Raw genomic sequence first — 27,891 nt, 5'->3', positions numbered from 1 at the left:
TTGGGCCATACCATCAGTTCTTCACTGGAGGCTCACTGATAATGAGTATGGTGATGAAACATCTGAAAACAAACCTTCCAGCTCAGCGAGCAAACTTACATCCATGGATACTTGCTTCACCAGTTCCTCTGGTTGAGGACTGAGAGCCCACAGGAGGGAGGATGAGGAGACCAAGAGGCAGGCTGGGGGCAATGATGCTGGTTCTCCTCTATCCCAACACAGATCAACTGGGATGTGATGGCCACAGCTACAGCCAGTGTGCATTACAACTCTTACTGGGCCTCCCACTTGCTTGGTCTACCTGGAACTGAAGCCAATGCAAGGATCACAACTCAGATGGAAAACTCAGTCCCTTGTGTCAGACCAAAGTCTTAGAGAATAAATAGTGTTTGCATAAATTCTTGACAGGATCATTTATCCTCTCCCCATTCACTGCTGCTGCTGAGCACTGACATAAAGTTAGCAGCTACAGCAGGGAATATTGTGACTGGCATATTAATCTGACAATATTCAAAACCATGTCAACTTTCAGCTGTTCCCTTGGTGCTGTACCACGTACGGTAGCTCACCGTGAATGAAGTTGGGGTTCGCCATTGATCAGATTGACAAAACAAAATCACAACTGCTCTGCCAAGCCTTTAATTATATCAGCTATGAAGAGCACAACACAGCAAGTTGCTGCTAACACTGCTCCAAGGCTCAGTACTAATTAACACTTCAGTCAGCTGCTTGAAGTCAGTCCACCTCATTTTTTGTTTCACTGGGAGCTGTTGACTTCAGACAGTTAAGGGCAGATTAGAATGGAGCCCCTGGAGTGTAAGGTGGTTTTTCACTGCACACTGTTCATCTAATACAACAGACAACAAGCAGAGAGAAATAATAAGAGCCACCCACCTGCATCAGACTGCAAATAGAGTGATCTCAGACAGTGATATTAAAAAAAGTCTTCCAACAAACATTACTGCCACTTGCAATGGTGAATAAAATAGTGTTGGCAAGTGAGGATTTCCCCCATGGTGGGTTCATGTATGTACAATGGAATACTTCTGGATGGGGATCAAAAGTTTTGATTATCTTTTTGGGATAATGGGTGGCACGGTGGCTCAGTGGTTAGCACAGCTGCCTCACAACGCCAGGGACACGGGTTCAATTCCTGCCTCGGGCGACTGACTGTGTGGAGTTTGCACATTTTCCCCCTGTCTGCGTGGGTTTCCTCCGGGTGCTCCGGTTTCCTCCCACAGTCCAGCGATGTGCAGGTTAGGTGAATTGGCCATGCTAAATTGTCCACAGTGTTAGGTGCATTAGTCAGGGGTAAATGTAGGGTATTGGTCTGGGTGGGTTACTCTTCGGAGGGTCAGTGTGGGCTTGTTGGGCCGAATGGCCTGTTTCCATACTGTAGGGAATCTAATCTAATAATTTTAACCTAAGCTACCATAGGACATTGGGTGGATGATTATCAGTCATGCGCTTCTATTTTAAATCCTCACCAAGGTCAGAAGAATAGTCAGAAGATCTAATGCTTCCAGTTTTCTAACAAATTAATTCGGTTAAAACAACTCCCACTGATCAAAGGAGCATGCCACTATTTTGTGGCAGATGGACAACTTACAGATTGCAATTGTTACACAAAATGGAAACAACATCGCAAACAATTACCATGGCAATCTTTACCTGAAGAGATGGTGCTCGCTACAACAACTGGCTGGGAAGTATACTGACCCATGTATTTTGAGGTTCTTCATTTGTATGACGGGCCAGTAACATGAGGAGCGGTGATAGAAAGCTTGCGCCAGCTAAAGCTTCTTCTGTCAGCTACTCCCCTACCCGACCCCTGCAAATCCCATGGCCAATCCACCTAACCTGCACATTGCTGGACTGTGGGAGGAAACTGGAGCACCTGGAGGAAACCCATGCAAGACATGGGGAGAATATGCAAACTCAGTTGCCCAAGTTTAGAATCGAACCTGGGTCCCTGGCGCTGTTAGGCAGCAGTGTTATCCACTGAGCAGTTCAAGGCAGAAAGATATCACCAGTGTCCTGGAGAAAACATTAGGAGCGATTTTAACCTGACAGACAGAGCTGAAACTGGACGGGTGAAATGGATTCTGGATTAGTGGTGTTGGAAGAGCACAGCAGTTCAGGCAGCATCCAAGGAGCTTCGAAATCGACGATTCGGGAAAAAGCCCTTCATCAGGAACTCACTTACTGATCTACAAACTGGATCAAGCCTTCTGTAATTTTGATCTGCTCCTTGGAGCAAGTGGTCATGCCAGCCATCAGGGTCCTTCTACCAAAATTCAGCTCTAGGCCCAAGGCTTCAATCGGGCCTCACTCACTGAGTGCAGCTTTAACTCCATCCTGTGGGAACATCCAGTAAAATGCAAGAACAGAAGCCTCAGTTGCAGGAAAATTGTTTTACTTTTTTTTCCCCCCCGAGACCAGGAGGAGCAGGAATGGTCAAGCTGACATAGAAGCAGCTTTTGTTGGCTTAGAATTGTCAACTGCGGAAGGCAGAAAATAAGGCAAAAAAGCCAAAGCACTCAGAACCCAAACCAGCAGTTTAAAAATGACAAACCAGCATCTAAGCAGTATGGTGCAACCAACCTGTTTCAATCCTGCTGCTGCTCGTTAGTGCTGTGGTTGCTCTGTGTGCATTATCAGTGATGGAGATCAACTGCACAGAAGTGTCTTACAATAAACAGGCCATGGACATCCACAGAAATGTGTAAGATGATGGTGTGCAGAGCAGTGTGGAATTAACATTTACACATTGCCTGCAATATCAGCATCTTGGATGCAGATGCTAAAGTGTGTAAAACAAAAGCAGTGAGAGATTTTTTGGCTTTGCTATTGTCCTAAATGCCAACTTGCACAGTTAACATCAAGTAAAAATGAGCAAAAAGCCACAGGAAGAGGCAGTTGCAGGGAAATATTTGTCATAGAGGTTTGTTTAGGAGCTTATTGAAAGCAAAGGGAGAGATACGAGGTAGATGTATTTACACAGGGGATCCCAGGATCAAGGCCACTTGTGGGATGTGGGAGAAATAATGTTACTTCTGCAATTCCATTTACTTATACAAAGTAAATGAACTCGCACCAGTGTGTAATTGTTTTAGCCAAGAGCTGAGTCAACAAGAATGGAAACGATGTGGAGGAAATATATAATTGTTTTTGTATTAGCTAAAGTCATTTGCCAGCATGAAACGTGATTGTAAAACAATGGTAGATATTATGGGAAAATAGATAAGATGTTGTGAGGGGATGAAGTTAAGCTAGATACACCTGTACAAACAGTAGGTATAAACGTCTGTTTCCCACTTTTACAGAGATACAGGAACAAACCCCAATTAAAGAGTTAATAGGGATCATAATGGCCTCAGAAGAGGCCCAGATGGAGGGGGTAGATACTGATGAAGAAAGAATATGCCTAACAATGACCTGCAGTGGGATGGGGTCAAACGGCCTTGTGAGGCCTGAAATAAGCATTTTGTCACAGACAATGCCGGATAAGGCAAGACATGGACAGGAGTAATGGGGCCAGTCTTAGGGAAGTGGAGGATGTAAACAGGGGAGGAGCAATGTAAAACAAAAGAAACCAAATTATATAAATATTGTGTATGAATTGAATTTGGTGTGTATGTCCTCTGCCTTATAGGCACTGGACATCACACCCACTTGCAAGTGTAAAAATAAAGGACACTACTGATTCAGAGCTGGAAATGTGTTGCTGGAAAGGCGCAGCAGGTCAGGCAGCATCCAGGGAACAGGAGAATCGATGTATCGGGCATAAGCCCTTCTTCAGGAATGAGGAAAGTTTGTCCAGCAGGCTAAGATAAAAGGTAGGGAGGAGGGACTTGGGGGAGGGGCGTCGGAAATGTGATAGGTGGAAAGAGGTCAAGGTGAGGGTGATAGGTCAGACTGGGGTGGGGGCGGAGAGGTCGGGAAGAAGATTGCAGGTTAGGAAGGCGGTGCTGAATTTGATGGATTTGACTGAGACAGGGTGGGGGGAGGGGAAATGAGGAAACTGGTGAAATCCGAGTTCATCCCTTGTGGTTGGAGGGTTCCTAGCCGGAAGATGAGGCGTTCTTCCTCCAACCATCGTTTTGTTGTGGTCTGACGATGGAGGAGTCCAAAGACCTGCATATCCTTGGTGGAGTGGGAGGGGGAATTGAAGTGTTGAGCTACAGGGTGATTGGGTTGGTTGGTCCGGGTGTCCCACAGGTGTTCTCTGAAACGCTCCGCAAGTAGCCGGCCTGTCTCCCCAATATAGAGGAGGCCACATCGGGTGCAGAGGATGCAATAGATGATATGTGTGGAGGTGCAGGTGAATCTGTGGCGGATATGGAAGTTTCCTTTGGGGCCTTGGAGAGAGGTGAGGGGGGAGGTGTGGGCGCAAGTCTTGCACCTCCTGCGGTTGCAGGGGAAGGTGCCGGGAGTGGAGGTTGGGTTGGTGGGGGGTGTGGATCTGACGAGGGAGTCACGGAGGGAGTGGTCTTTACGGAATGCTGATAGGGGAGGGGAGAGAAATACATCCTTGGTGGTGGGGTCCGTTTGGAGGTAGCGGAAATGACGGCGGATGATGCGCTGTACATGGAGATTGGTGGGGTGGTAGGTGAGGACCAGTGGGGTTCTGTCCTGGTGGCGGTTGGAGGGGCGGGGTTCAAGGGCGGAGGAGCGGGAAGTGGAAGAGATGCGGTGGAGGGCATCGTCGACCACGTCGGGGGGGAAATTGCGGTCCTTGAAGAAGGAGGCCATCTGGGTTGTGCGTTTTTGGAACTGGTCCTCCTTGGAGCAGATGCGGCGGAGTCGAAGGAGTTGGGAGAATGGGATGGCGTTTTTACAGGGGGCAGGATGGGAGGAGGTGTAGTCCAGGTAGCTGTGGGAGTCGGTCGGTTTGTAGTAGATGTCCGTGTTGATTCGGTCGCCTGAGATAGAAATAGAAAGGTCGAGGAAGGGGAGGGAGAATTCTGAGACTGTCCAGGTGAATTTGAGGTCGGGGTGGAAGGTGTTGGTGAAGTGGATGAACTGTTCAACCTCCTCGTGGGAGCACGAGGCGGCGCCGATACAGTCATCGATGTAGCGGAGGAAAAGGTGGGGGGTGGGGCCAGTGTAGTTGCGGAAGATGGATTGTTCCACATATCCTACGAAGAGGCAGGCATAGCTGGGGCCCATGCGGGTACCCATGGCTACTCCTTTCGTTTGGAGGAAGTGGGAGGATTGGAAAGAGAAGTTGTTCAGGGTGAGGACCAGTTCAGTCAGTCGAAGGAGGGTGTCAGTGGAAGGGTACTGGTCGGTACGCCGGGAAAGAAAGAAGCGGAGGGCTTTGAGTCCTTCGTGATGGGGGATGGAGGTGTACAGGGACTGGATGTCCATGGTGAAACTACTGATTCAGATTTTGTCTCGGACTGCAATTATTGAAGTGTGTGAGAGCTTTGTTTCTCACACCACTTCATCACTGTTGTCTAATGTGATTCAACTTTAACATTTGAAAATTAAAATGACCCCATAAACAAAAGCCATAAAGCAGTGTAGTAACATTCAGTGCATAATTAAAATTCAGATATCTTAAATGCTGATTTATAATATATTACATTATTAGGAAAAGCTCTTTATAAAATACTTCGCAAAAATATTTTATGTACTCGCATGGACTTCAACCAAACTCCACGTTCCGTGGTGACAGAAGTCTCCATTAAGGCCCACCTTCCTCCATCCACCTCCCTTAAAACACCACTCACCTGCTCCCCTCCCCCACCTCACCACAACATATTCCTTCCCTTCTCCCAAAACCACCTCTCCACTTAATCTCTTTCCAAAAACCATACCTCTCTCTCTCTCTTACTCAGCGATCCTTCTTCCCAAACCACCTCCATCCCCACTCATAGGATCCCTACAGTGCAGAAGCAGGCCACTCGGCCCATCGAGTGCACGCCGACCCTCTGAAAAGTTATCCCACCCATACCCACCCTGTAACACATAATTTGCTGCGGCCAATTCACCTAAGCTGGACATCATTGGATTGTGGGAGGAAACTGGAGCACCGGAGGAAACCCACACAGACACGGGGAGAAATGTGCAAAAACTGCACACAGACAGTCGCCAGAGGCTAGAATTGAACCCAGGTCCCTGGCACTGCGAGGCAGCAGTGCTAACCAGTGAGCCACCATGCACCTACTCACCATGGTCTCTTTGTTCTTCCTTGCTTTTGCCTCTCCTCCATCTCTGTTAACATCTGCCTGCACTGGGTGATGTATGAATATCCCAGGATCACTCAGTTCATGCTGCAGAAAGCGCTTACTGGATTTAGAGAGAACTCTGAGCTCACTGTCCACCTCATGTTGTTTGGCAGAATTGATCCTGTGGGCCCCATGCATTCATGGCCTCAAACTTGTTCTCTGTCATCCCATTGGGGGTTGCAAATAGCAGTTTGGGTACCAAGGACTTTGGTCCTCAGTGGCTCAAGCCATTACTGTCAATGATGGCTTGAAGAATATGAGGGATGCACAAGAGACTGGAAGGTTTGTAAAGCAGAATTCACTACAGACCTCAAGAGTTTACAGTGATAGGGATGGCAACACCATACAGTGATTGCAACACAAAGATGAGAATAGACCATAGGCAGCCCATGTAGGTCAGTGAGTACAAGGGTGATGGGATCGTAGTTAAAATGGTTTGTGCGTGAAGGCATTTCAACTGATGTCTTTAAGATGAGCAGATGTCTGTTCACTTCAACACTGTGTGTACTCATCCTTGAAATTCTGAAGGATAGAGGACTCTTCTTCCCCATTCCAAAATCAGAAATGCAGCAGTTGTAGCTACCTTCAAGACAAAGGATAGATCACTCTGGGGAAAATATTAAGATACTTTTCTCTTGCGCATGGCAGTGAAAATACTAGCACATGTTCTCCTGAATCACCTACTTCCTGCAGCTGAGGAAATCCTCCCAGAGACCCAATGTGGCTTTAGAGCCGCCAGAGGTAACCTCTGACCTGGAATTGGTGAGTAACAAAGACCTAGAAAAATGTTGAGAACGTCACCAGGAACATTTCATTTCATTCAAGCTAACCCTGACATTTGACTGAAAGAATCGTAAGGCTCTGTGGATTGTGCTGCAAAATCAAATGGTCGGGTCACCTTTATTCAACTCACAATCCCAAAATCTCCGGGCAAACAAGGAAATGCTTCAAAGACACCGAGCTGTCCTTGGAGCTCAGCAGCATTAACTCCAATGACTCGGAGGAGCTTGTAATCAATTGTTTCAAATGGTGCCAACTTGTCCATCATGCTTCAACTCTCAATATCTTAATGATGCAGCAGAAAACACGAAAAAGCAAATTCAACTCCACCAACTCATGAGATCATAAAATCCCTATAGTGTGGAAGCAGACCATTTGACCCCTCAAGTCCACACCGACCCTCTGAACAGCATCCCACCCACCTACCTACCTACCCTATAACCCTGCATTTCCCATGGCCAATCCTCATAACTTACACACTTTTGGACAGTGGGAAGAAACCACAGCACCAGGAAGAAACCCACGCAGACACAGGAAGAATGCGCAAACTCCACACAGACAGTTACCCGAAGAACACAATTGAACCTGGGTCCCTGGGTGCTATGAGGCAGCAGTGGTATCCAATGCACCACTGTGTGAGATGCCCTTCCCCATGTGCCCAAAGATCTGTGTGTTTAGTATCAGGCTGTTCAGGGACACAAAGTCCCCTAGCAGAAAAACTGCAACCCTGATTGGATACCCTTCAAATCAAGACGTAACTAAAAATGATAATATGTTCACCAGCAAAAACCTGCAGCTACCCAATAAACAGGATCATCATTAATCTGACTCACTGAAATGGATTCTTACAATTGTTTTCTCAATTGTGGTCGGTGAGATTGAAATGCTCTTCTAAAATTGTATTCACTAATATGAAATGGCAAATGGAATGTATTAATCATTATGGTAGATTTTAGATTATCATCGAGGGTAACATACCACAATTAGTGGTGAATACACAACGCCACTAGCAACTGAAAGACCAACAGAGAATCACCATGACAGTGAAAATGTGAAAGTACATTAGAGTAAATGCCATAATTATAATCAGCAGATCTGCAATGGCATAGCAATCAGAGGTTACAGTGGTACCACAACTAGATTAACCTATAATTGCCTGGGAACTGAGCAACAGGTTCGACATAATGTGAAAATTACCAAATTACCTCCTTGCTTCTAAATTGCTTATTAAAACCACAAGCAGGGACGCTTTTCTCAAATCTTCTCATGTGGATTTGTTTCTCATTTTAAATTAAATTTACTCTATCTTTAGCCAATATCTTTCAGATAAATATTCCTGACCGGAATTAGTTAGAACAAATGAATCCAAGGCAAAAAGGCTATTAACCAATGTTAACACTGATTACTTTGACTGAGTATGTGGGCTGAATTGTTATGGAAGATGACTATCACTTTCTCAGATAAAGAAATTCAAACACACAAGTTTGGATCAGAAGTGGCCCCCCCAACCTGTTCCACCATTCAGTAAGATCGCACTGATCTGATTTTACCCTTTACTAAACATTCCTACAACTCCGATAAAGTTTGACTACCTTGTTAGTCAAGGACCTGCTGTATTAACATCTGCTTTCAAAACATTCAACAACTCTGCCTCCACTACTTGCTGAGGCAGAGTGTTCAAAAGGTACTTAACCTGATGTTGCCCCAAGGTACAAATGTCCAGCCACTCCAGGGTCTCGTGCACGTGAATAATTTCGGCACGCTGATTGTGAGCATGACCTGTGGTGATGGGTGTGGGGGTGGAGAGATTGGGTAGGGTGTATGTTACATTGAAGGAAGTACTTTGCTGAGTACATTGAATCCCCAATGAGTGACAGCCCCAGGAAGAGGTTCTCTGTAGTTCCGGTTTAAAAACTGAAGTTGGAAGTGAGTTAAACCCAACTCGGTGTTAGGTACGGGGACTCTGCTGTGAGCATTATATGAGTGGTGATTTGGGAGCTGCATTGGGAGTGGCATTTTGTTTTGTTTCTTTACAATTTATACATGAATGTTCTTGGATTTTACTATTACTGTGCATTTAAAATCATTGAATTTGGGTTTCAAGTAGAGACAGTGTTATACATCTTGGCCAGACCCTTTGGTCCAACGCGTCCATGCCGACCAGATATCCTAAATTAATCTAGTCCTATTTGCCAACACTTGGCCCATATTCGTCTAAACCCTTCCTATTCATATACCCATCCAGATACCTTTTATACGTTGTAATTGTACCAGCCTCCACCACTTCCTCTGGCAGCTCATTCCATACATGCACCACCTTCTGTGTGAAAAAGTTGCCCCTTAGGTCCACTTGCATCTTTCCCCTCTCACCTTAAATCTAAGTCCTCTAGTTATGGACTCCCCTATCCTGGGGAAAAGACCTTGGTATTCACCCCATCTATGCCCCTTGTGATTTTATAAATATCTATAAAGTCACCCCTCAGCCTCCAATGCTCCAGGGAAAATAGCCCCAGCCTATTCAGCCTCTCCCTATAGCTGAAACCTTCCAAACCTGGCAACATCCTTGTAAATCTTTTCTGAAACCTTTCAAGTTTCACAACATCATTCCTATAGCAAGGAAACCAGATTGCATGCAGTTTTCCAAAAGTGGCCTAACCATGCCTTAGTAAATGGAACATGACCTCCCAACTCCTATAATCAATGCACTGACCAATAGATTGTTCTATTTTGTCTTTGTTACTTTTGTAATAAACCTCTGCTTTGCTGTTAAAGCAATGTTTGCGGCATTATGTGCTTTTTTTTTCAGCACTTTACCAATTCGCTAAACCAGAATAAACAAACATATGATCTACCAAGCCAGGTTCCTGGCGGGGATCTGATTTATCCTGTAATAACATCAGCCAGATCTTAAAACAAATGCAGTGATTATTCTCAAGGGCAAATAGACCACTTAATCACAAATTACACTGCCATTTCATCACATTAATCCTAACTGCTACTTACACACAGGTTGAGAAATGCTTATTGGTGTCTAAATTAAATTCTGTCTGATAACAGGAACAAAATGAGCCCCCACTCTTACCTTGTCTACCAGACACCCAAAGACGGTGCAGAAATAAATTCAGTGAGCTGCCAATCAGACTGACTCCCTTTAAGGCCAATCAAGGCCTTAAAGTTCAAGTTGGCTCAGTTGCCAAGCTAACCCACAGACTTATTCCAGAGGCAGAATGGGAGGAAGCTCTCATGGGAGGAGCAGGCACGGACTGACAATGGTCCACAACACCTACTGTACAACCTGCCTCTGCACTGAGGCAAGTTTAAAAGAACATGCTTGCCTGTGGGCTTGGTTTTCCCAATGGTCTCCACAAATCTCCACCCTAACTGCAGTAAGACCTGGAAAAATATAGTGATTGTTCACTGGAAGAAAGAAAAAAAATAGAACCACTGACAGAGAAAAGTCAGCATCATTTTTCAGTTGTGTTCAAAAGCCTGGAAGACAGATAGATTGCAGCAAATCAGAGTTAACTTTGTTAAGTGAATGAGGACCATATACCATTTGACAATTTAGGACCATTTTTGTCCATTAACCATAGGGAACTGATTTACTGTGTCCTCAGAATAGAAACCACAAACACATTTATACAGAATGCATTTATGGTTCTTTTATATCTAATGCACAGGAGACATTCCCCCATCTGCCTGCCCATTACAAATCAAGATTAGTGCAAACTTTCAACAACTTTCAACCCATTTTTTGTTGTTAAATATGTACCAAATTGTTTAAAATTACAGAGATGGACATGTGCAGAAATATCTAGCTACATTTTGTTTGGAACCTAAATGCAATTGTTTCTCAAATAAATTTGTTTTGCATGAGAATAGCCTTTGAAGCAAGGACAACATTGTACATATTTCTCCATTAAAATCATAATACAAATATCATTGTGCAGCGCAATGTTTTATTTAGTAACAAAATGGAATTTCATGAAGCCAAAAATACAAGAGTACATTACCTGGTTACGTTTAAGATGTGGGAAGAAAAATAATTATTTGCCTAGGTTGAAAGAGTACCAAAACAAGGGGTCGATTTCTCTGACGGTGGATTGTACGGCATTTATAGAATCAATCTCATTTTAATTCCTTTCACATAATGCCCAATATACGACAAAAGAGAGCTTCTGGGTTTCCCAGCATGCAGTAACTGCAGATGCTACAAGGTCACTGCGGGTTTTTATCTAAAGCTGTCAAGCACACCTGACAAGTATGTGGACACTCCACTTACAATCATTACAGCCCAGGAGCAGGAAGGTACTTCAGTGCACAGCGATGACAGCGTCTTTAAAGCAATTGTTCAATTTATAATCACCCTGTGTGATTAAAATGAATATCTGAAGGTCAAACCAAAGCACTCCAAAAGCCTTAGTAAATCAGCCTAGAAACGCAATGATACTGCAGTTGTTTAAGAAGCTCGAAATAGATGCCAAAAGTATCCTTTATGGGAGGCAGTTACATGTATCAGAGGCATCTTCTGCTCTATAATGAACAGCATTAACTAGGACAATGTAAGAGCTCCCATAGTGCTCCATCTCTCAGAGCAGACAGGGAGATGTTCTCAGAGACGACCCAATGGAGAATGCACCTCCTGAGGGGTTGAAGGGGTGGCTGAGACTCTGTAGTTACAACCAGAGTCCTTTAGAAAGATAGCCACCTCATCAACAGACAGAGGTCCTGCAGATCTTGGGAGAGATGAGAGGGAGCACCTACATCTCGAGGTGCACTCGGAAGGGGGTGGGGGGGGCGGGGAGAGAGAGAGAGACAGACAGACAGAGGCAATGGGTATTTGCTGACTATTGCTCATCCTTCCTGTTGATCACCTCCCCACTTCTTCAAAACAACTTCCCTCTTCTGACCTTCCCACTTCACCGGTTGTCTAACATTCCCCTTCACACCTGTACACTCCACCCCAACCTCTCTCTCCCCAACAAGATCTATCAGATCTCACCAGCAATGCAACCATTCCAAATACACACCCACTTTGCAGAGCAGCATTGGAAACAGTCACTGGCCTGGTAATAAACAAGGACTGAGGTTAATATCAAACAGACTCCAATCATTTTGCTCAGACCTTACACTGATATCTAGGCCATCATGCTGTGGCTATGTGTATTTGTGAGCAAGTGATTCTGTATATTCAGCAACAATGAGAGGAATTTTCTAGCCACAAACAATACAGGCTGAGTCATATCTAAATCATGTATAAAACCACCTGATAGATATTGACAGCAGTGTCTTTGAACAGAATGACTTCTGTATTGACTCCTAGGATTACACAGAATCCACTCACTAGAAATCACTATTCACTGGATGAGGCCTTCCCTCCCAAATATGTTGCAAATACCTCCTTACACAAAGCTGCTTAATACAACCCTGTGGGGCTGTCTGGAATAGAGCTCTGTGAAGACTGAAGATCTTATAAATTCTATGATGTTGATATACACAACAGGAAGAAGCATTGCTTGCAGTTGCCTGCACTACACTTAAAATAGCTGCATCAAAAATGGTATGGTATATTTACACAATGGCTGGGTCTTTTAGGATCCAATTGGAAAGGGGAGATGGAACTGGGAAGTGGCAGTGCTCACCTTCTTGCTCTTGCCTCTAATTGTGGTGCACCATTGCACTATGTGGGCAACTTATGACTGATAGTGGTGATCGTTGACCACTCAGCTCCTGGGGGCAACACTGAGGTGGTATCCGTGGCATCACCTGACGTGGAAGGAAGTGGTGGCAGTATGTTCAAAGGGCTGCCAGTACCTGAATCCTGAATGAAGCCAGTGACCATCTCTTCAGCTGTAGGCTTCATGCAGCTTCTTGCCATCAGGCACTATCAGCTTCCAGCTGAGGAATGCCATCAGCTCAAGACCATCAACTAAACACAACGCAGGTAAGGCCTGTCTGCAGGAGAGGCAGAAGCAAGATCTCAGATGGCCCTGCGGTTCAGTGATGACTCCCTGTGTAGTTCCCTCCAGACCATTTGGTCAAGGCAGGAGCTCATCTTCACCAGGGACAGAACGAGGAGAAGTCTCTGCCTGACTGAGCAAGCCTGGACAGAGATCATGAAGGAGAACCTGGTCACAGTGCTGCAAGAGAGTCAATGACCTTCTCCGCTCACCAGCAGAGTGAGACATCTCAATCCACTTTCAAAGTGTTTAACTGTGACCATGAGGATGCAGCGGTGACTGAACCTACTCATGGCGATTGATGGAGGGAGGCAATTGTTTCTCCTGGGAAACGGATTACTCCAGTTCCAGGGCAGGTGACCCATGCAAGGATATTCCAGCATGGTCAATAATTCTGTTGGCCAATAACTATGAAAAGCCAGTGAGCATTAGTAGTGACTGCACTAGTGTCAACACATTATCATCCTCTCCTTCTGGAGGGGGTAGCTACACTATAGGATGTAGGACAAATCAAGAGATAATGAGGGCTAGTAAAAAAGGCAGTACATTAATTATGGGTGGCTTTAATCAAATTCACAGAGGGCATCCCAGGTAGTCTCAGAGAACAATTTGCAGATTCAACCAGGAATCAGGCTATCTGGGATCTGCTTAATGAATATCAAGGCAGCTTTAAGAAACAATGTCAGAGTAAAGGCACCCCCCAAAAACAGTGACCAGAACATGGTAGAATGTAATATTTAGAAGAAACTTGGGCCAGATACAACTTAAATAATAATATTTAGAAAGGAATGGGGATGTATTTGTCTGGGGTTGACTGGGTAATGCATTTAGCAGCAAAGATTCTTGAGACACAATGGCAGACATTTAAGGTAACAGTTAATGACTCTCAATTAAGGTCGACTGCAGAGAAAAAGAGGGATTCCAAGAAGGGCATAAGCCAACCATGGTTAATGAGGGAAGTTAAGCCTAGCGTCAAATTAAAAGATTAAAAAGAAACATATAATGTAGTGAAGATTAACAGTGAAACAGAGGATAAGAAACATCTTAAAAACCAACAAATGATGACCAAGATAAAGAGGGAGAAAATAAACAATTGATGGTAAACTTCTCAGTAATATCAAAGTCCAGCAAGTGCTTAAAAATATAAACACAAAAACACGGGCCAAAGTGAACATGGGTGGTCTTGGAGATGAGGTTGGGAAATAATTATGGGGAACCAGGAAAAGTTCAAGAAAAATGCAGAGAGCAGCAAAAACCTTATAAATTACCTGCTTTGGCCTGACATAGGCCCTCCACTGCCAACTAGGAGGATTTAGAGTGTCCCTTAAATTCAGCCACCTGCAGAAATTTGTCACTCTTCTCTGTGGACTACACAACATGTAAACCATTAACCTCACCAATGGATTGACCACAGAGCCTATAAGTGTGCACACTGGAATCAAATCATGCCGAGTCATCGCAACAATGCTTCTTTTACTCCTCCCTTGCTGCAACACTCCACCTCTTATCCATGGGGTTTGACGATGCTTCTCCACAGGATGAAGGGAAACTGATCAACCCACATCACCTTCAGTCCAGATCCAAGACCATTCTAAATTCTGTCATCAAGCCGCACTACGTAAATGATACTTGTGTGCACACACGCAAAGCCTGAGCTGCAAGTCAATAGTGACACATTCACAGTGGTAGCTGAGAGAAATAGACCTTAGGCTAAACATCTAAAAGACGAAGGTCCTTAATCGGACTTCTCCTGAAATGCAACATTCGATTATCAAAGTCCATGGAGAGCTGCTGGGACACATTTTGGTACCTTGGTAGTGATGAGATTGAACATCATCTCCAGTGCGCCAATCTCTGGCCATCTGAGGAACAGACAACTTGCTGACAAAGATCTTAAGCCCGGCACCAGCCTCTAAGGGCAACATTCCTCCCTTCCCTTTCATCCATGGGAATGTACAGCAGACACTCCTACTTCTGAGAGAATCATCATTAATGATTACCCCACAACCATCCTGCAAATCCACTGTTGGAACAGACACTCCAATATCAAGTGTCCTCTCGCAGGCCAACATCACCAGTATCTAGGACCGAGCTTCAATCAATTAACTGCATTCGGCAGGCTGCATCATCCAAGTACCCACTGTGGCCTCTTGGTTAGCAAGAAGGCAGCCTCTCCACAATAGCCCCACCAACGCATGAGAAGCTCTTCCCAAGACTTGGAGAAAAAGCACTAGTGAAGATGTTAACCAATTCGAACAGGCTGAGGTAGAGGCCAAACACAAGCAGTGAAAAGCATGCGAGAATTTATGAGCACCCCACCCACCTCATTAAACACCAACTGGCCAGTGCATGTGGATCCAGCTCTGGCCTGTGAATTAATCTCAAAATCAACAATTCTGCTGTGGAAAAACATCATCCTCAGTCCCGAGGGACAGACTAAGATGATGATGAATTTTGTCCAAAACTTCTATTTCTAGAACTTTCCCTGCAGAAGTTCAAGTGACGAATCTGTAATTGCTGGACTTATTCCTCACACCATTTATTGAATAAACTCATAACATTTGCATTTCTCTTGTCCTCTGGCTCTGTCCCAGGGGTTAAGGAAAACCAAAAGTTATTGCTGGTGCCTCTGCGATTACCATTCTCACTTCCATCAGCAATGTTGGATTATTTCATCTGACCGCAATGCCTCACTAATTTTAAGTACAAACAGCTCATTATGTACCTCCTTATCATCAACTTTAAGGTCTCTTGGAGATTGAATTTCTAGCCTTTGGTCTGGACAGTATCTTCCTCGTTGGAGAAGATAGATGCAAAACTGTCATTAAATACATCAGCCATGCCCTGAGTATGTAAATCCCATTCTGTTCCTCCTCCTTTCAACACCATTTTGTTATTTAAATGCCCTGGAATTCCCCTGTACAGGTTAGTTGACAGTTTCTTGTCATGTCCTTCTTTGCTTCTCTCGATTGCTTCTTCACCACTCCTCTGAAAGTTGTATTTTCTCGCCTGGTTCTCAAGTGTACCACAAGCACACTTTTTCTTTCTTTTCCCAATCATAGTTTCCACACCTTGTGTTGTCCAGGGTGCTCTGGATTTGTTGGCACTGCTTTTCCTTTGGGAGCAATATGCCCAATCCATTCTCTGTTGAAAGGATTATGATCGAAATGTCGATTCTCCTGCTCCTTGGATGCTGCCTGACCTACTGTCCTTTTCCAGCAACACACTTGACTCTGATCTCCAGCATCTGCAGTCCCCACTTTGTCAGAGTTTCTTTCTTGGAAGGATAGCCCATTTTTCCTAATAGCCCTCTGGCTCTAATTTATTTGGCACAGACCTACTTTTCCTCCTTGGAAGTTGACATTCCCACTGGTCCAGCCTGTTACAAGTGACTGCGTAGCTTCAGCTGCTGCTCTCAGTGAACTCTTGCCTTTCTCCTCTGCATTGTTTGCTTGCTCTGGCTTGTCTTGATCATTTATGCTGCCCTGCTGTGGGCCCAGCAGCAGTGGCAGAACTATATTCAACCAGGATCTATAACCTTCTGGCACAGTGTATCCCATGTTCTACTACCATCATCAACACTAGTTCAATGAAGAGTACAGCAGGAGATACCAGAAGCAACACATGGCAGATGAAGCATTCCTGATGAAGAGCTTATGCTTGAAACATCGGCTCTCCTGCTCCTCGGACGCTGCCTGACTGGCTGTGCTTTTCCAACGCCACACTTTTTGACTCAGACGCAAGTATGAGGTTACTTCATGAAGTGGACAAGGGGGTCTGGGTTTAGAGCAGAGGGAAGTGAGTTTTGTACAGATTTTTATGTAGCTAGTTGTCTGAACTGTTAAGGATCATTCAACACTTGCTGTGTATATAAATGCCTCATTTGCCTTCAAGCCACCTTGCTGTAGCGCATGTGTCCTTCTATAGCTGAAAGCAGTTCCTGCTCTCTGCCTTGAACACTCTGGGTCTACCCCTTTGCAGTGCCAGGTTGTGCAGAGTACACCCAACTTGCATCATCTCTGAGAGACATGTTGGGAATACAGAAGAGGGAATCACCTGATCAATCCAGACCTCCACATCCCACTTTAAGGAGACCTATGGTCTGAATTGGTCAGAAGCTCAGAATGCAGCATGGCACATGACTCTGACTCCAGCCCTGATTTTGACACCTGCATCAGCAGCTAATCTTTATTGTGGGAAAGTGTTGATCCTCATGTTCAAAGAAGGGGAGCTATGGCACCTCGAGATCACTGAAAAATGAGTGTCTCATGACGGCTCCCACAAAAACGAGCTCAAGCCCGCAGGAATGTTGGGGAGTGGTCACAAATGAGTTGTACGCTGTGGAAGTGGAATCCCATCAAGTTACTGTTGGCCAATGGCCGGCCTGTGAATACTCCCATGGCTGAATGCATGTACACTGCGAGATCTGGAGTCAACGCCTCTTGAGCTTTGTCTACATCAGTTTGGTAACAGATGCCATACATGTCCACTGCAGCTCTCGGACAAACCTGTGCTGTCGACTTTCAGGTTTACAGTGACCTTGACAGCCTCTGGCAGCCAGCAACAAATCCACGTCTCACCTTCCCCAACATACATCTCCCATGGCCTCTTGGGAGAGACATAACTGTTCTGACCTCAGGAAGGATCTCATCAGGTGTCTGCATATCCTGGATGTCTCTGCCCGTGGCCTATGCTGGGACTTTCTGCCTGTTGTTTTGCCCCATTATGAAGCTTCCCTTTCTGTTGCCACATTCTGGTTCCCTTGACCTGCTCCTCCCTCTTGGCTTCTCTTCCTGCCTGAATGAACCCTGCTGAAATATAAGATTCCCCTTGCTACCTGAGCGTGGCCTGCATAATGACAGTGTCCTTTCAGTGGCAGCAGAAACACAATCATCCCCTCCCCTTCCTTCCAGTCCTCCACTCCTGTCCAGCGAAAACCCCAGGCTTGGACCCTGATTGAATAGCTAGCCTGTTCCTTCTTGACAATGCAAGCAGAGTAGCCTCTCCACACGACTGGAGCAACAACAGCAGTTGCTTCCCCTGAAAAGCTGCTGTGGTGCTGTGCAGACCATGAGCTAATCAGAAAATCCTGAGGGCCCCGTAAAATCAGGTTTAATTGCCTCCTTAATCATCCAAATTACGGTTTAATTGCTCATTTTTGAAACATGAGCTTCATCCCCTTGCAGCTTCCCATTTATCATGAAATTACATTCAGGCATGTCAACTCGGGGGCCTGACCCAACACCACCCGACATGATTTTAAAATCCCATCACCTCCTTCCCTGTAAAAGGCCAGCCGTCATTCCAAGTGTGATTCAGTTGCGGAAAATAAATGTCCAGATCTTAGTAATAAATGTAATCGATAGTGAATGAAATTAAATTGATCTGGTAGATTCCTCTTGCTAGAGAATTCAGGGGATTAAGTATCTTTCAAACCTGACACAACACTGACTTCTGTAAAGCCCCTTAATAATGAGGCAAGTCCAACTGGGTCGGTATTTCTGTTCTGACTAACATTTAAATCTAATGAGCATTGAAGAGGAGATGAGAGTCGAGAACTGTACAATCAAAAAGTGATGTGATGGAAAGACTTCATCACCATTTTGATAAATGACTTTATCCTTCTAGAAACAGTAGCTGCAGGCTTGCCATGAACACTGTCTACTGTCGCACTGTCCTTCAGTGAAAGCATGTCCAAAGAGCCAATAGGGGCATGAATCATGCCAGATCAGGGCTGATAGGCAGCTGTCTGGTAGGCAACAGTCTAAATAACAGAGACTGGCGTCAGTATTACAGCCAAACCACAAATGCTATATTATGAACGAGAATATTAAGATGATGATAAATCCCTGTACGTTCTGATAACCTAAGTTAGGTTTCTGTAACTCATCAATGATTGTTCAAATATTGCTTTTGTTTTCTTAAGCAGGGTCTCAGGATTGAGAATGACTTGATTCCTATTGGTTTGCTGAACTCTGAGATGCCTGAAACGTCTAAATGATCTGCAGGGAAGCTCGTGCTTGGAAAGTCAGGTAAATGAGCTGTTTGGAAATTTGTGGACTCTCTTACAATGCCTCAACTTCACCTCCATGCTTACCTGTCAAAAGTCACTCCACATCTTTGGTGCCTTCGCGAAAGACCCTTCCCCATTTTAGTCAGTCACACACTAGGTTGCCCTATGAGTTGACAGGTATATGGAACTCTTCAGGTATGGTCTTAGGATATCCCGATTGTCTGTTATCTAGCTTTGCCAGGGCTTCTTAGTGCATTTAGTAAAATCCAGCTTTGATATCAAGGCCGGTTACTTTCACCTCGCCCAGAAATCAGCATTTCAGCATACGCTTAGGCCGAGGCTGGGTGAGGTCTGCAGCCGAGTGATCTTGACAGAATTTAAATGAAGCATCAGTGAGCAGATGATTGGTAAGAATAGTTCATAGTATTCACTTCCTACCAGTCTGTTGATGATCGAGAGTCAGCCAAGAAAGCTGCAATTGTCCTTTAGTGGACAGGTCAAAATGACCAGTTTTCACGACGAATAAAAGCAACAGCTCAGCAAGAACTACGATCTTTGAATGAACATTGTGGAACTCCTTACTCCTGGACTGCTGCAATGAGACAGTAGCTCATCACTACCTTCTAATTGGCAACTCAACAGGAAAGATAAATGCTGAATTTGTTCATGTCCCAAGAAGGAGTAAAACAAATTCTAAACAATCCTGAATTATATTTCTTTCTAACAAAAAAAAATTGCAACAGAAGAACCCTGACCAATTTGCACCATTTTAGTAGATGCAACATCCAACTACTTAAAGCATGTTCAAATACAATAGCCCCTACTTGCATCTAGGCTGCCTCTTCAGTGCAAACATTCAAATGAGGTACAAAAATGAGACCCCATTGGACAAAGTAAGCTAATGGGACTAAAGGCAGGTCCAGATGGCCTATATCCAAGGCCTTTGAAGGAAGTGGCTACAGAGACAGTGGAGGCATTGGTCTAAATATTCCAGAGCTCACTAGATTTTGGGAGAGCCAGCAAACTGGAGAAGAGCCATGTTCAATGAGAGAGACAGAAAGCAGGAAACTATAGGCCTGTCAGCCTAACATCTGTCACTGGGAGAATGCTGGAGTCCATTATTAAAATAGAAATAACAGGACATTCAGGAAAAAAAATACTTAACACAATCAAACAGCATTATTTTGTGAAAGTAAAATCATGTTTGTCAAATTCACTCGAGTTTTTTGAGTATATAACAAGCAGAGTTAATAAAGATGAAACAGAAGGTGTACACAGTACTTAAGATTTCCAGAAGGTTATTCAATTAAAGTGCCAAATGGAAGATTATTGCACAACGCTATAAGTGGCAATGTATCAACATGGACTGAGGATTGATTAGCACACAGAAAACAGAGTTGGGGTTAATGGGTTTTGAAAGATGAAATTGGAGAAGTGTCACAAGAATCCGTTCTAGGGCCTCAATTATTATTATCTCTATTAATGATTTGGAGGAGGGAGCTCAGGGTAATATATCCAAATTTACTAATGTTATTATAAAAAGTAAGAGGACATGTTGTTGATGAGGATATAAGGAACCTGCAAGATATTGATAAGTTGAGTAAGTGGACAAAAAAACCTTGGCAGGTGAAGTTTAATGTAGGAAAATAACAGTTCATGCATTTCAGTCGGAAGATTCAAAGGTTAAACTGTTGATTAAATGGAGAAATACTCCAAAAAATGCAAAGGGATCTGGGTGTTCTTGTGCATGAAACACAAAATGCTTGCTATGCAGGAGCAGCAAGTAATTAAGGCGGCAAATGAATTTTTATTCATGGCTTTATTGCTAAGGAGTGGAATTTAAACACAGGGAGATTTTGTTACAACTTTCGACGGCATTGTTGAGACAACACCTGCAGTATTGTGTACAGTTCTGGTGTCGATATTTAAGAAAGCAATGTTGGTATTGGATCAGTTTAACAGAGATTCACTAAGCTGATTCCTGGGGTAAAGGGGTTCATATATTGTACATGGGTAAACAGTTTAGGCTTTTATTAATTCAAGTCTGGAAGGATAAGGAATTATCTCACTGAAACATACAAGATACTAAGGGGGCTTAAAAGGGTAAATGTTGAGAAGACATTTGCATTAGTTTGGCAATGTTGAACTGTGGGGTGGGAGGGGGGAGATGTTGAATTGTAAGGGAAATAGTAACAGAACAAGGAAGCACTCATTTAAAACTGAGGTGTGAATGAATTTCTTCTTCCAGGGAGATGGAACTCCTTACCCCAAAGAGTTGCGGAGGTGAGATCACTGGAAGTATTAAAAGTGAAGGTATATAGATTTTTGAAATATAGAGGAATTGAAGGCTACGAGGAGCTGAGACACGGACAGATCAGCCATGAGCAATGGGCTGAATGGCCTACTGTTTCTTGTTGCATTCACTTACCTGTTTGCTGAATTTGAAACATCGCACAACTATATTTAATGAAGTGAATTCTCCCCACGGCCTAGCAGCATATCCAACTCAAACATGACCATTAAAAACAGATTAAATGGTCAATAATTTAAGTTGTTGATCTCGAGAACTTCCTACGTAAAAACTACCTAACACATCTGCTTGAACATCAAAGTAACTGCATTTTAAGTGGTTTACTCTATAAGGAAGGTCAGAACAGTTGTTGGAAATTGAATCATTTGAGACAGGGCAGTATGGGAAAATATTTAAAATGGCAAGATTTAATGCTCAAGTTCCGAAGAATAGTCACAGAGGATTTGACACTCTTTAGCTCTCCACAGTTGCTGCCAGACCTGAGATTTTATAGCACTTAGTTTTGTTTTCAGATCTCCAATATGAGCTGTTTTGGATTTATTTTAATGCTTCATTGATTTCTTTAAATGGTCTTTTCTGAAGGGACAATAATGAAGGTAGTCTAAATAAATATCTGTACCATTAAGGTTGTAACAGTTTGCAATTCAACAAAACTCATTCAGTTGCCTAGGTAACCAAATGACAAGGAGCAAGACATCACATGAAATGAGGTCGTTTTTGGTATTATTAATCAATTTGTTTTTGTACCAGGTTTGGACAGACTCTAGTAGGATTCAATCCATTGTGATTACATGTGGTTCTTGCTGATCTTTAATACATAAATTGTAAGAACTTAATTGATCCTTAACAAATTACCTCTAATTTCAGAACGTTACACCTATGGGGTTAAATTAGGAGTTCTACCAATATAGGCATTGCCGCACATGCAAAGTATGGAGTAAATTGGTTAGTTTTCCTATTTCCAAAGGATTTTGATCCTGATATTAGGAAACTGAAAATGCGCTCTGTCCGAAGTGATTGCTATTGCTACCAGGAAAATAGATCAGTGGTGTCACTATTTTGAATTATGAAGTATACTCTGTTGGGTATCACCAAGAAAGATCATTTGGGGAATTGTGTTTTAACAACCATACTTGTATTAAAATAACAGACAGACATACAAAATCCAATTGTTATATCAGTGCATTGCATTTACGATAAATTCATTAGCTCTTCCATTTGTCAGTCCTATTCACACATTGGCATGAGCTTTCATAAAGATGGAGAATCCCTTCGTTATTACAAAAATAGTCCTGGGTGAATCAATGCAGCAGGGAAGGGTAGCAATGAAAGTATATTAGAAATCATTCATGAAAGCAACTATGTAGCTTCTTCTTGTTATATGCATTTTAGATCAAGAAAGAGAATATCAACAGTTTCTGGAGAACTTTGAAAAAATCCCTTTTGCATATTCTTCTGGGACACCTTTAAAGTTGCTAGTGGTTAAGGATGTGCATGAAATGTGCATAAAAGCACTGGAGCATTTAACACTCTGCCCTTTAAACATTTGGAAAACAAAGTCTTGTGTTAAAAGAAAATCAGTGCTTGCTATTTAATGTCAATTGACATAGGCTTGAGAGCCACCATTACAGGAGTATTGCTGAATGACTGATTTCACAATCTTTCATTATAACAGTGGGGTGCATGCCATTTTATAATTTGACATCTCCAAATGGTATGGCAGTAGTTTTGAAATGGGATTATGAATTGTGATATTTAGTTTTGACTTAAGTTTAAAGCATGTTAAATAGACTGTAAGTTTTCTAAATCAATGACCATTTTTTATAAAATATAAAATTCTTCAATAGACACGTGGTAATTTCATCCTATCCCAGCATTCATCCTGAGGTCTGCCCATGGTGATATTGGTGAATTATTGGCATGGGAACATTGGGGCTGATATCTGTTGACAGTGGGTGGTTAGATGGCATTTTTTGGCATGGATGGCATCAAGGACCATAAGGGCAGGTGGAAAACAAGGTATAGCATGGATTGGCATGGTTGCAATGTGGAGAACTAATGCAGAGATGGGTGAACGGTGAGAGTTGAGGGTTTGCGTTTGTTTTATTGCTTTTTGTCATAGCTTTGACAAAGTATCAGTGCATCAAAGGCCACTGCAGCCTCTGTTCTCTCTCTGGGATTATCCATGATGACTCTTCCCCCAGAAGGCCAATCCTTTCTTCGAGGGCACGTTTGGCTGGGTTAGGTTTGTGGAGCCAGGAATTGTCCTGACTCTGTGCTTCCAATCCCAGAGCTAAAGTTCAGGCCATGGAATCTCAGCAATGTCATTCTGAAGTTGTTTCCAAGAAAAGCTTTTGTTTGATGATGCCAGCAATTTATTTTTCCAATGGCTTAAATGATCACTGATAATGTTGGTAACTATCATTTGCCTCTTACAGCAACCCTCCAAGGCCTGGCCTTCAGCAAATGCATCAACTCAAATGTAAATGGAGAATAACGTTAAATCGTGTCTTGTGCTGGTCAATAGACACTCAACCTCTGCCCATCCAGAAGACCCCAAAATGCTTCCATGTATGACTCATACCTGTCCTGCTCCAACTTCTGCTCCATTGGGAAGGCTTCCATTCTGCACTGCTGGGGGGGAATCCTTTGGAGGTGTCACTTCAACCTCTACATTGGCTGTATTTGGCAGCTCTACTTTATCTGCAAAGACGGGGGAAGGAGACACAATGCAGAACTTATCAGAAAATGATAGATCCCAACCACAGGAAGGGAACCTGGAAAACCACAAGCTGTTTTACAAGCAATATACATTTAATTTCCAAACCAATTAATGCAGCTTTCACATAATCCAATTTTCATACTGTATTTATGGTGGATGGAGAGGTCCCCAGGAACCAAGTTGGCACCCTCCTGCCCAAAAGACATGGGCATCAACATGCTGCATGTCCATTTATAATAATGGCTCACCAAGGTGTGCCAGCCTAATATTCAATATACAAATCAGCCAGCTTTCATGGATGTAGAGAGCAATTAGTGCACAGAAATGTACCTATCAGTAAATCCATTCTTACTTCAGGTTTACACAGTGAACCTACGTACTCATGAAGGAAGTATTTTATGCTACTGTCAGTGTTGCACAATTGCTTTACAAGTTAAATCACCCCCAAGCCTAAACACCTAACCAATCCTGCCCTCTAACAATGAAATAAAGTGAATAGCTAAGGTATTTTTTCCAAGGATAGAGAGTACAAAATTAGAGGGCATAGGTTGAAGGTGAGAGGAGAAAGATTTAAAAGAGACATTAGTGGCAACTTTATCATGCAGAGGATTGTGCATGTATAGAATGAACTGTCAGAGGAGATCAGAGACTCATAGAGTTGTTCAGCACAGAAACAGTCCTTTAGGTCCAACCTAGTTCATGCTGAACATAATCCCAAATTAAACTAGTCCCACCTGCCAAGTCCTGGTCCATATCCCTCCTAACCTTTCTTATTCATTTACCTATCTTATTTCTTCTGACAACCTTTCTTAAATAAAGGTACAACATTTGCCACCCTCCAGTCATTAGGTACCTCATGATCAAGGCTAATACATTTACAACATTTAAAAGATATTTGGACAGGTACAAGAAAAAGGAAGATTTAGAAGGGTATTGGCCAAACGCAGGCAAATGGGACTAGTTAAATTTAGGATACCCAGTTGACATGGACGAGTTGGTCTGAAGGGTTTGTTTCCATGCTGTATGACTCTCTATTATACTTGAAATTTAATTTGAAATTAATATTGATGTACTCTGAAAATTCAAATAAACCAGAAATGAAATTGAATGCATGCCAGTTTTCAAAAATCTTCCCCTTCCCCTTCCACACTAAACAAAATGACCTTCATATCTTCACACTGCACAGCATTTCCTGGTCAATGAACCAGACAGATGGTTAGATCCTGGGACATTATCAGCAGTTTTGGCATATCCTTTCCTCTCTCAGCAAACAAGTCAGAGGATTTTTCATGGACAGAAAGTAATAAAGCAGGAAGAGGAGTTAGGTTGTGAAAGAGATGATACATTTCATTCTCCACAAGTATAATCTTGTGAAAATAATTTTAGTTGGATGGATTACAACATATAGTGCATCTCCACACAAACTTCCCTTCATCCTCGATTCAAAATCCTTTGACCTTCAATTGTCAATGTAAGCTGAGGGCTCAGTCAGGTTGGCAAATGTGTGCCAGATCACCCTGGAGTGTGTATGGCAAAACAACAGGTTCCTCCACCTGGCAACAATTTACAAGAAGATTGCTTAATAGATCATCAAAAAACATTTTTATATTTCAAAGATGAAACAGGAATCTTATTTCCATAGAAGCACCCAGTGTTGACCAGCTTGGGTTTCAGTGTCATGTTTATGTCATGCCCAATAAATGACTTGACTGATTCATAATTTCAAAGTGGTTTGCGGCTGATAGAACATCTGGAGCGGCCTTTATTTAAAAATGGACATGGGCAAACTTCTAAGATTCACTGAGTGACTAGTAAGGGAGTCAGGTGATCTTAGCAGCTTTAACACAGAGGATCAAGCAATTGGAAAGTTTCGAACTGAATAATAATAGGTGGCAGTTTCTCCCTTTAAGGGACAATGTATCAAAAACAGTCCTTTACAGAATTTCACATTTGGTATTGTCAAAGCTTACTGAAAAACTCAGACAATGGACACAAACTGTTTTACTGCAAACTAAAAGAATACTGATAAGGCTAGTAATCCACAAGTGCCAAAGACTACAAATTACCTTCTACTTCATACAAATGGTCGTTAATCATATGGACTGAAACTAGTTCTCTGACACTGAGTTCATTTTATCTCAAAATTCAGAGACACCTGGGCTGTTGCTGAACACCAGCCAGGCAAAAGCTTCAGAATAAACTAGTGCCAAATTTGCCTTTCAAGAGCTGAGTAGCTTAAAATTATACTAAAGAAGCAGGACTCTAAAGTTCTTAGCTCGCCTCTACAGGAAGTGGACTTCCTCATCTATGTCACCTGCTCGACGACCTTCTCTTCAAAGGAACCTTGCAGTGAAAACCCTAACCTCCATCCCTAGCTATCTGATCATACCTGAATTACAGGTAAAGAGTGGGAAATTTTTCATATGAATCTCAAAGCCAAAAGGACTTAGTTATTCCTTTGGTTTTAATAATTGAGGAAATACTTAACCTTACTTGATTGTATCGTTTTGAGTGTGTAGTGTGTGACTGATGTAGCTTTAGATTTTTTCTGAGGAGAGTGAGAGAGTAATTAATCCTCTTTGTTTAAATCCACCAAGTCTTCATTGATTACAGACAGTAGGGAGGGGAATTGAATTTCCAATTCCTTTGCTCCCCTATCTGTAACAGTTTTAAAAATAGCTGTGATTATCAGAGAACAGAATCATCAATTCTTACAGCACAGAGTTGGCCAATTGCTCCATATCAGGAATTGAACTCTCTGGAAAATCTACTCAGTTAGCCCCATGGATTCTCCAAGATTAGAGTGGTGCTAGAAAAGCACAGCAGGTCAGGCAGCATCCGAGGAGCAGGAAAATCGACATTTTGGGCAAAGGCTCTTCATCAGCTTTTGCCCGAATCGTCGATTTTCCTGCTCCTCGGATGCTGTCTGACCTGCTGTGCTTTTCCAGCACCACTCTAATCTTGACTCTGATCTCCAGCATCTGCGGTCCTCACGTTTGCCATGGATTCTCCAACCTAATAGAAGCTCCCCAGAAACCCGCAATTCCCAGTTTAAAGTTACTTCTGAAAGAGAAACAAAGTAAAATGGAAAGTGAGTGTTTTTCTGAACAAATTCACTGACATGATGGAACAGTTTGGTAGTATGCTGAACATTTCAGTTTATTTTAATGTGTCTTAATGAAAAGACAGTTAACAGCCTCTCCCTTTAACATGTTTCAAATGATTTCAAAGATTAGTATTACATTTTTCCAAAATATATTACCCATCTTTATTTTTATGAAAGGATTTTTTGGAGTCATTTATTCATAAGAAGCCAATTATCATATCTCCACATGATTATTGCCAGCTTACCTGTTTTGGCAGGTAAGCAATTATGGTTTTATTACCCAATGATGAACTCTGCTAAAATGGAATAAATTTAATTCATATTAACTGAATATTGATAGACAAACTGGATTTCAAACATGGTGTTATATTAGAAAATAGGCAGAATGTTTTAATGTCTTGCTAATTATCTTCCCATTTTACATTATTTAATTCAATTAAAATGTTCTTAGTTTGCTACAGAATGAAATGCCAACTCATTTATCTCCATTACTGCACTATTATTAGCTAGTCAAGGACAATTTTGTTGACCATTTCATGGCTACACACTGTCGTCTTGGGATAGCGTTTCATGACTTTTGTCACATTTTTCTCAAACTGAATAGAAGATAAAAACCATACTGATTAACAATAGATTTTGCAAATTGTAACCACAATAATTGTGCTTGTGGCTATTTTATCCTTCCAATCTATTTCAAGTGTGATCCTTCAATTACAGGCATCAGTCATGAGGGGAAATCTTGGATAATTTCAGACCACACATC

The 27,891-nt window shown here is 42.8% G+C and overlaps 1 protein-coding gene across 6 annotated transcripts in view; it reads right to left on the bottom strand.

Moving 5' to 3' along the window:
- slc24a2b (solute carrier family 24 member 2b) overlaps positions 1–27,891 on the bottom strand; it is a 298,506-nt gene that overhangs the window by 27,063 nt on the left and 243,552 nt on the right. For all 6 annotated transcript variants that reach the window (XM_087994583.1, XM_087994581.1, XM_087994585.1 and 3 more), the window contains one exon: positions 23,885–24,003. In XM_087994583.1, coding sequence (XP_087850709.1) covers positions 23,885–24,003 — 119 coding nt within the window. The remainder of the gene's footprint in view (positions 1–23,884; positions 24,004–27,891) is intronic.

Source organism: Chiloscyllium plagiosum, unplaced genomic scaffold (assembly GCF_037043375.1).
Source record: "Chiloscyllium plagiosum isolate Xiang-an unplaced genomic scaffold, Cpla_swu_hap1 HiC_scaffold_2, whole genome shotgun sequence".
Lineage (NCBI taxonomy): Eukaryota > Metazoa > Chordata > Chondrichthyes > Orectolobiformes > Hemiscylliidae > Chiloscyllium > Chiloscyllium plagiosum.
The sequence above is the reverse complement of the archived record's forward strand: the minus strand, read 5'-3'. Positions and strand labels throughout refer to the sequence as shown.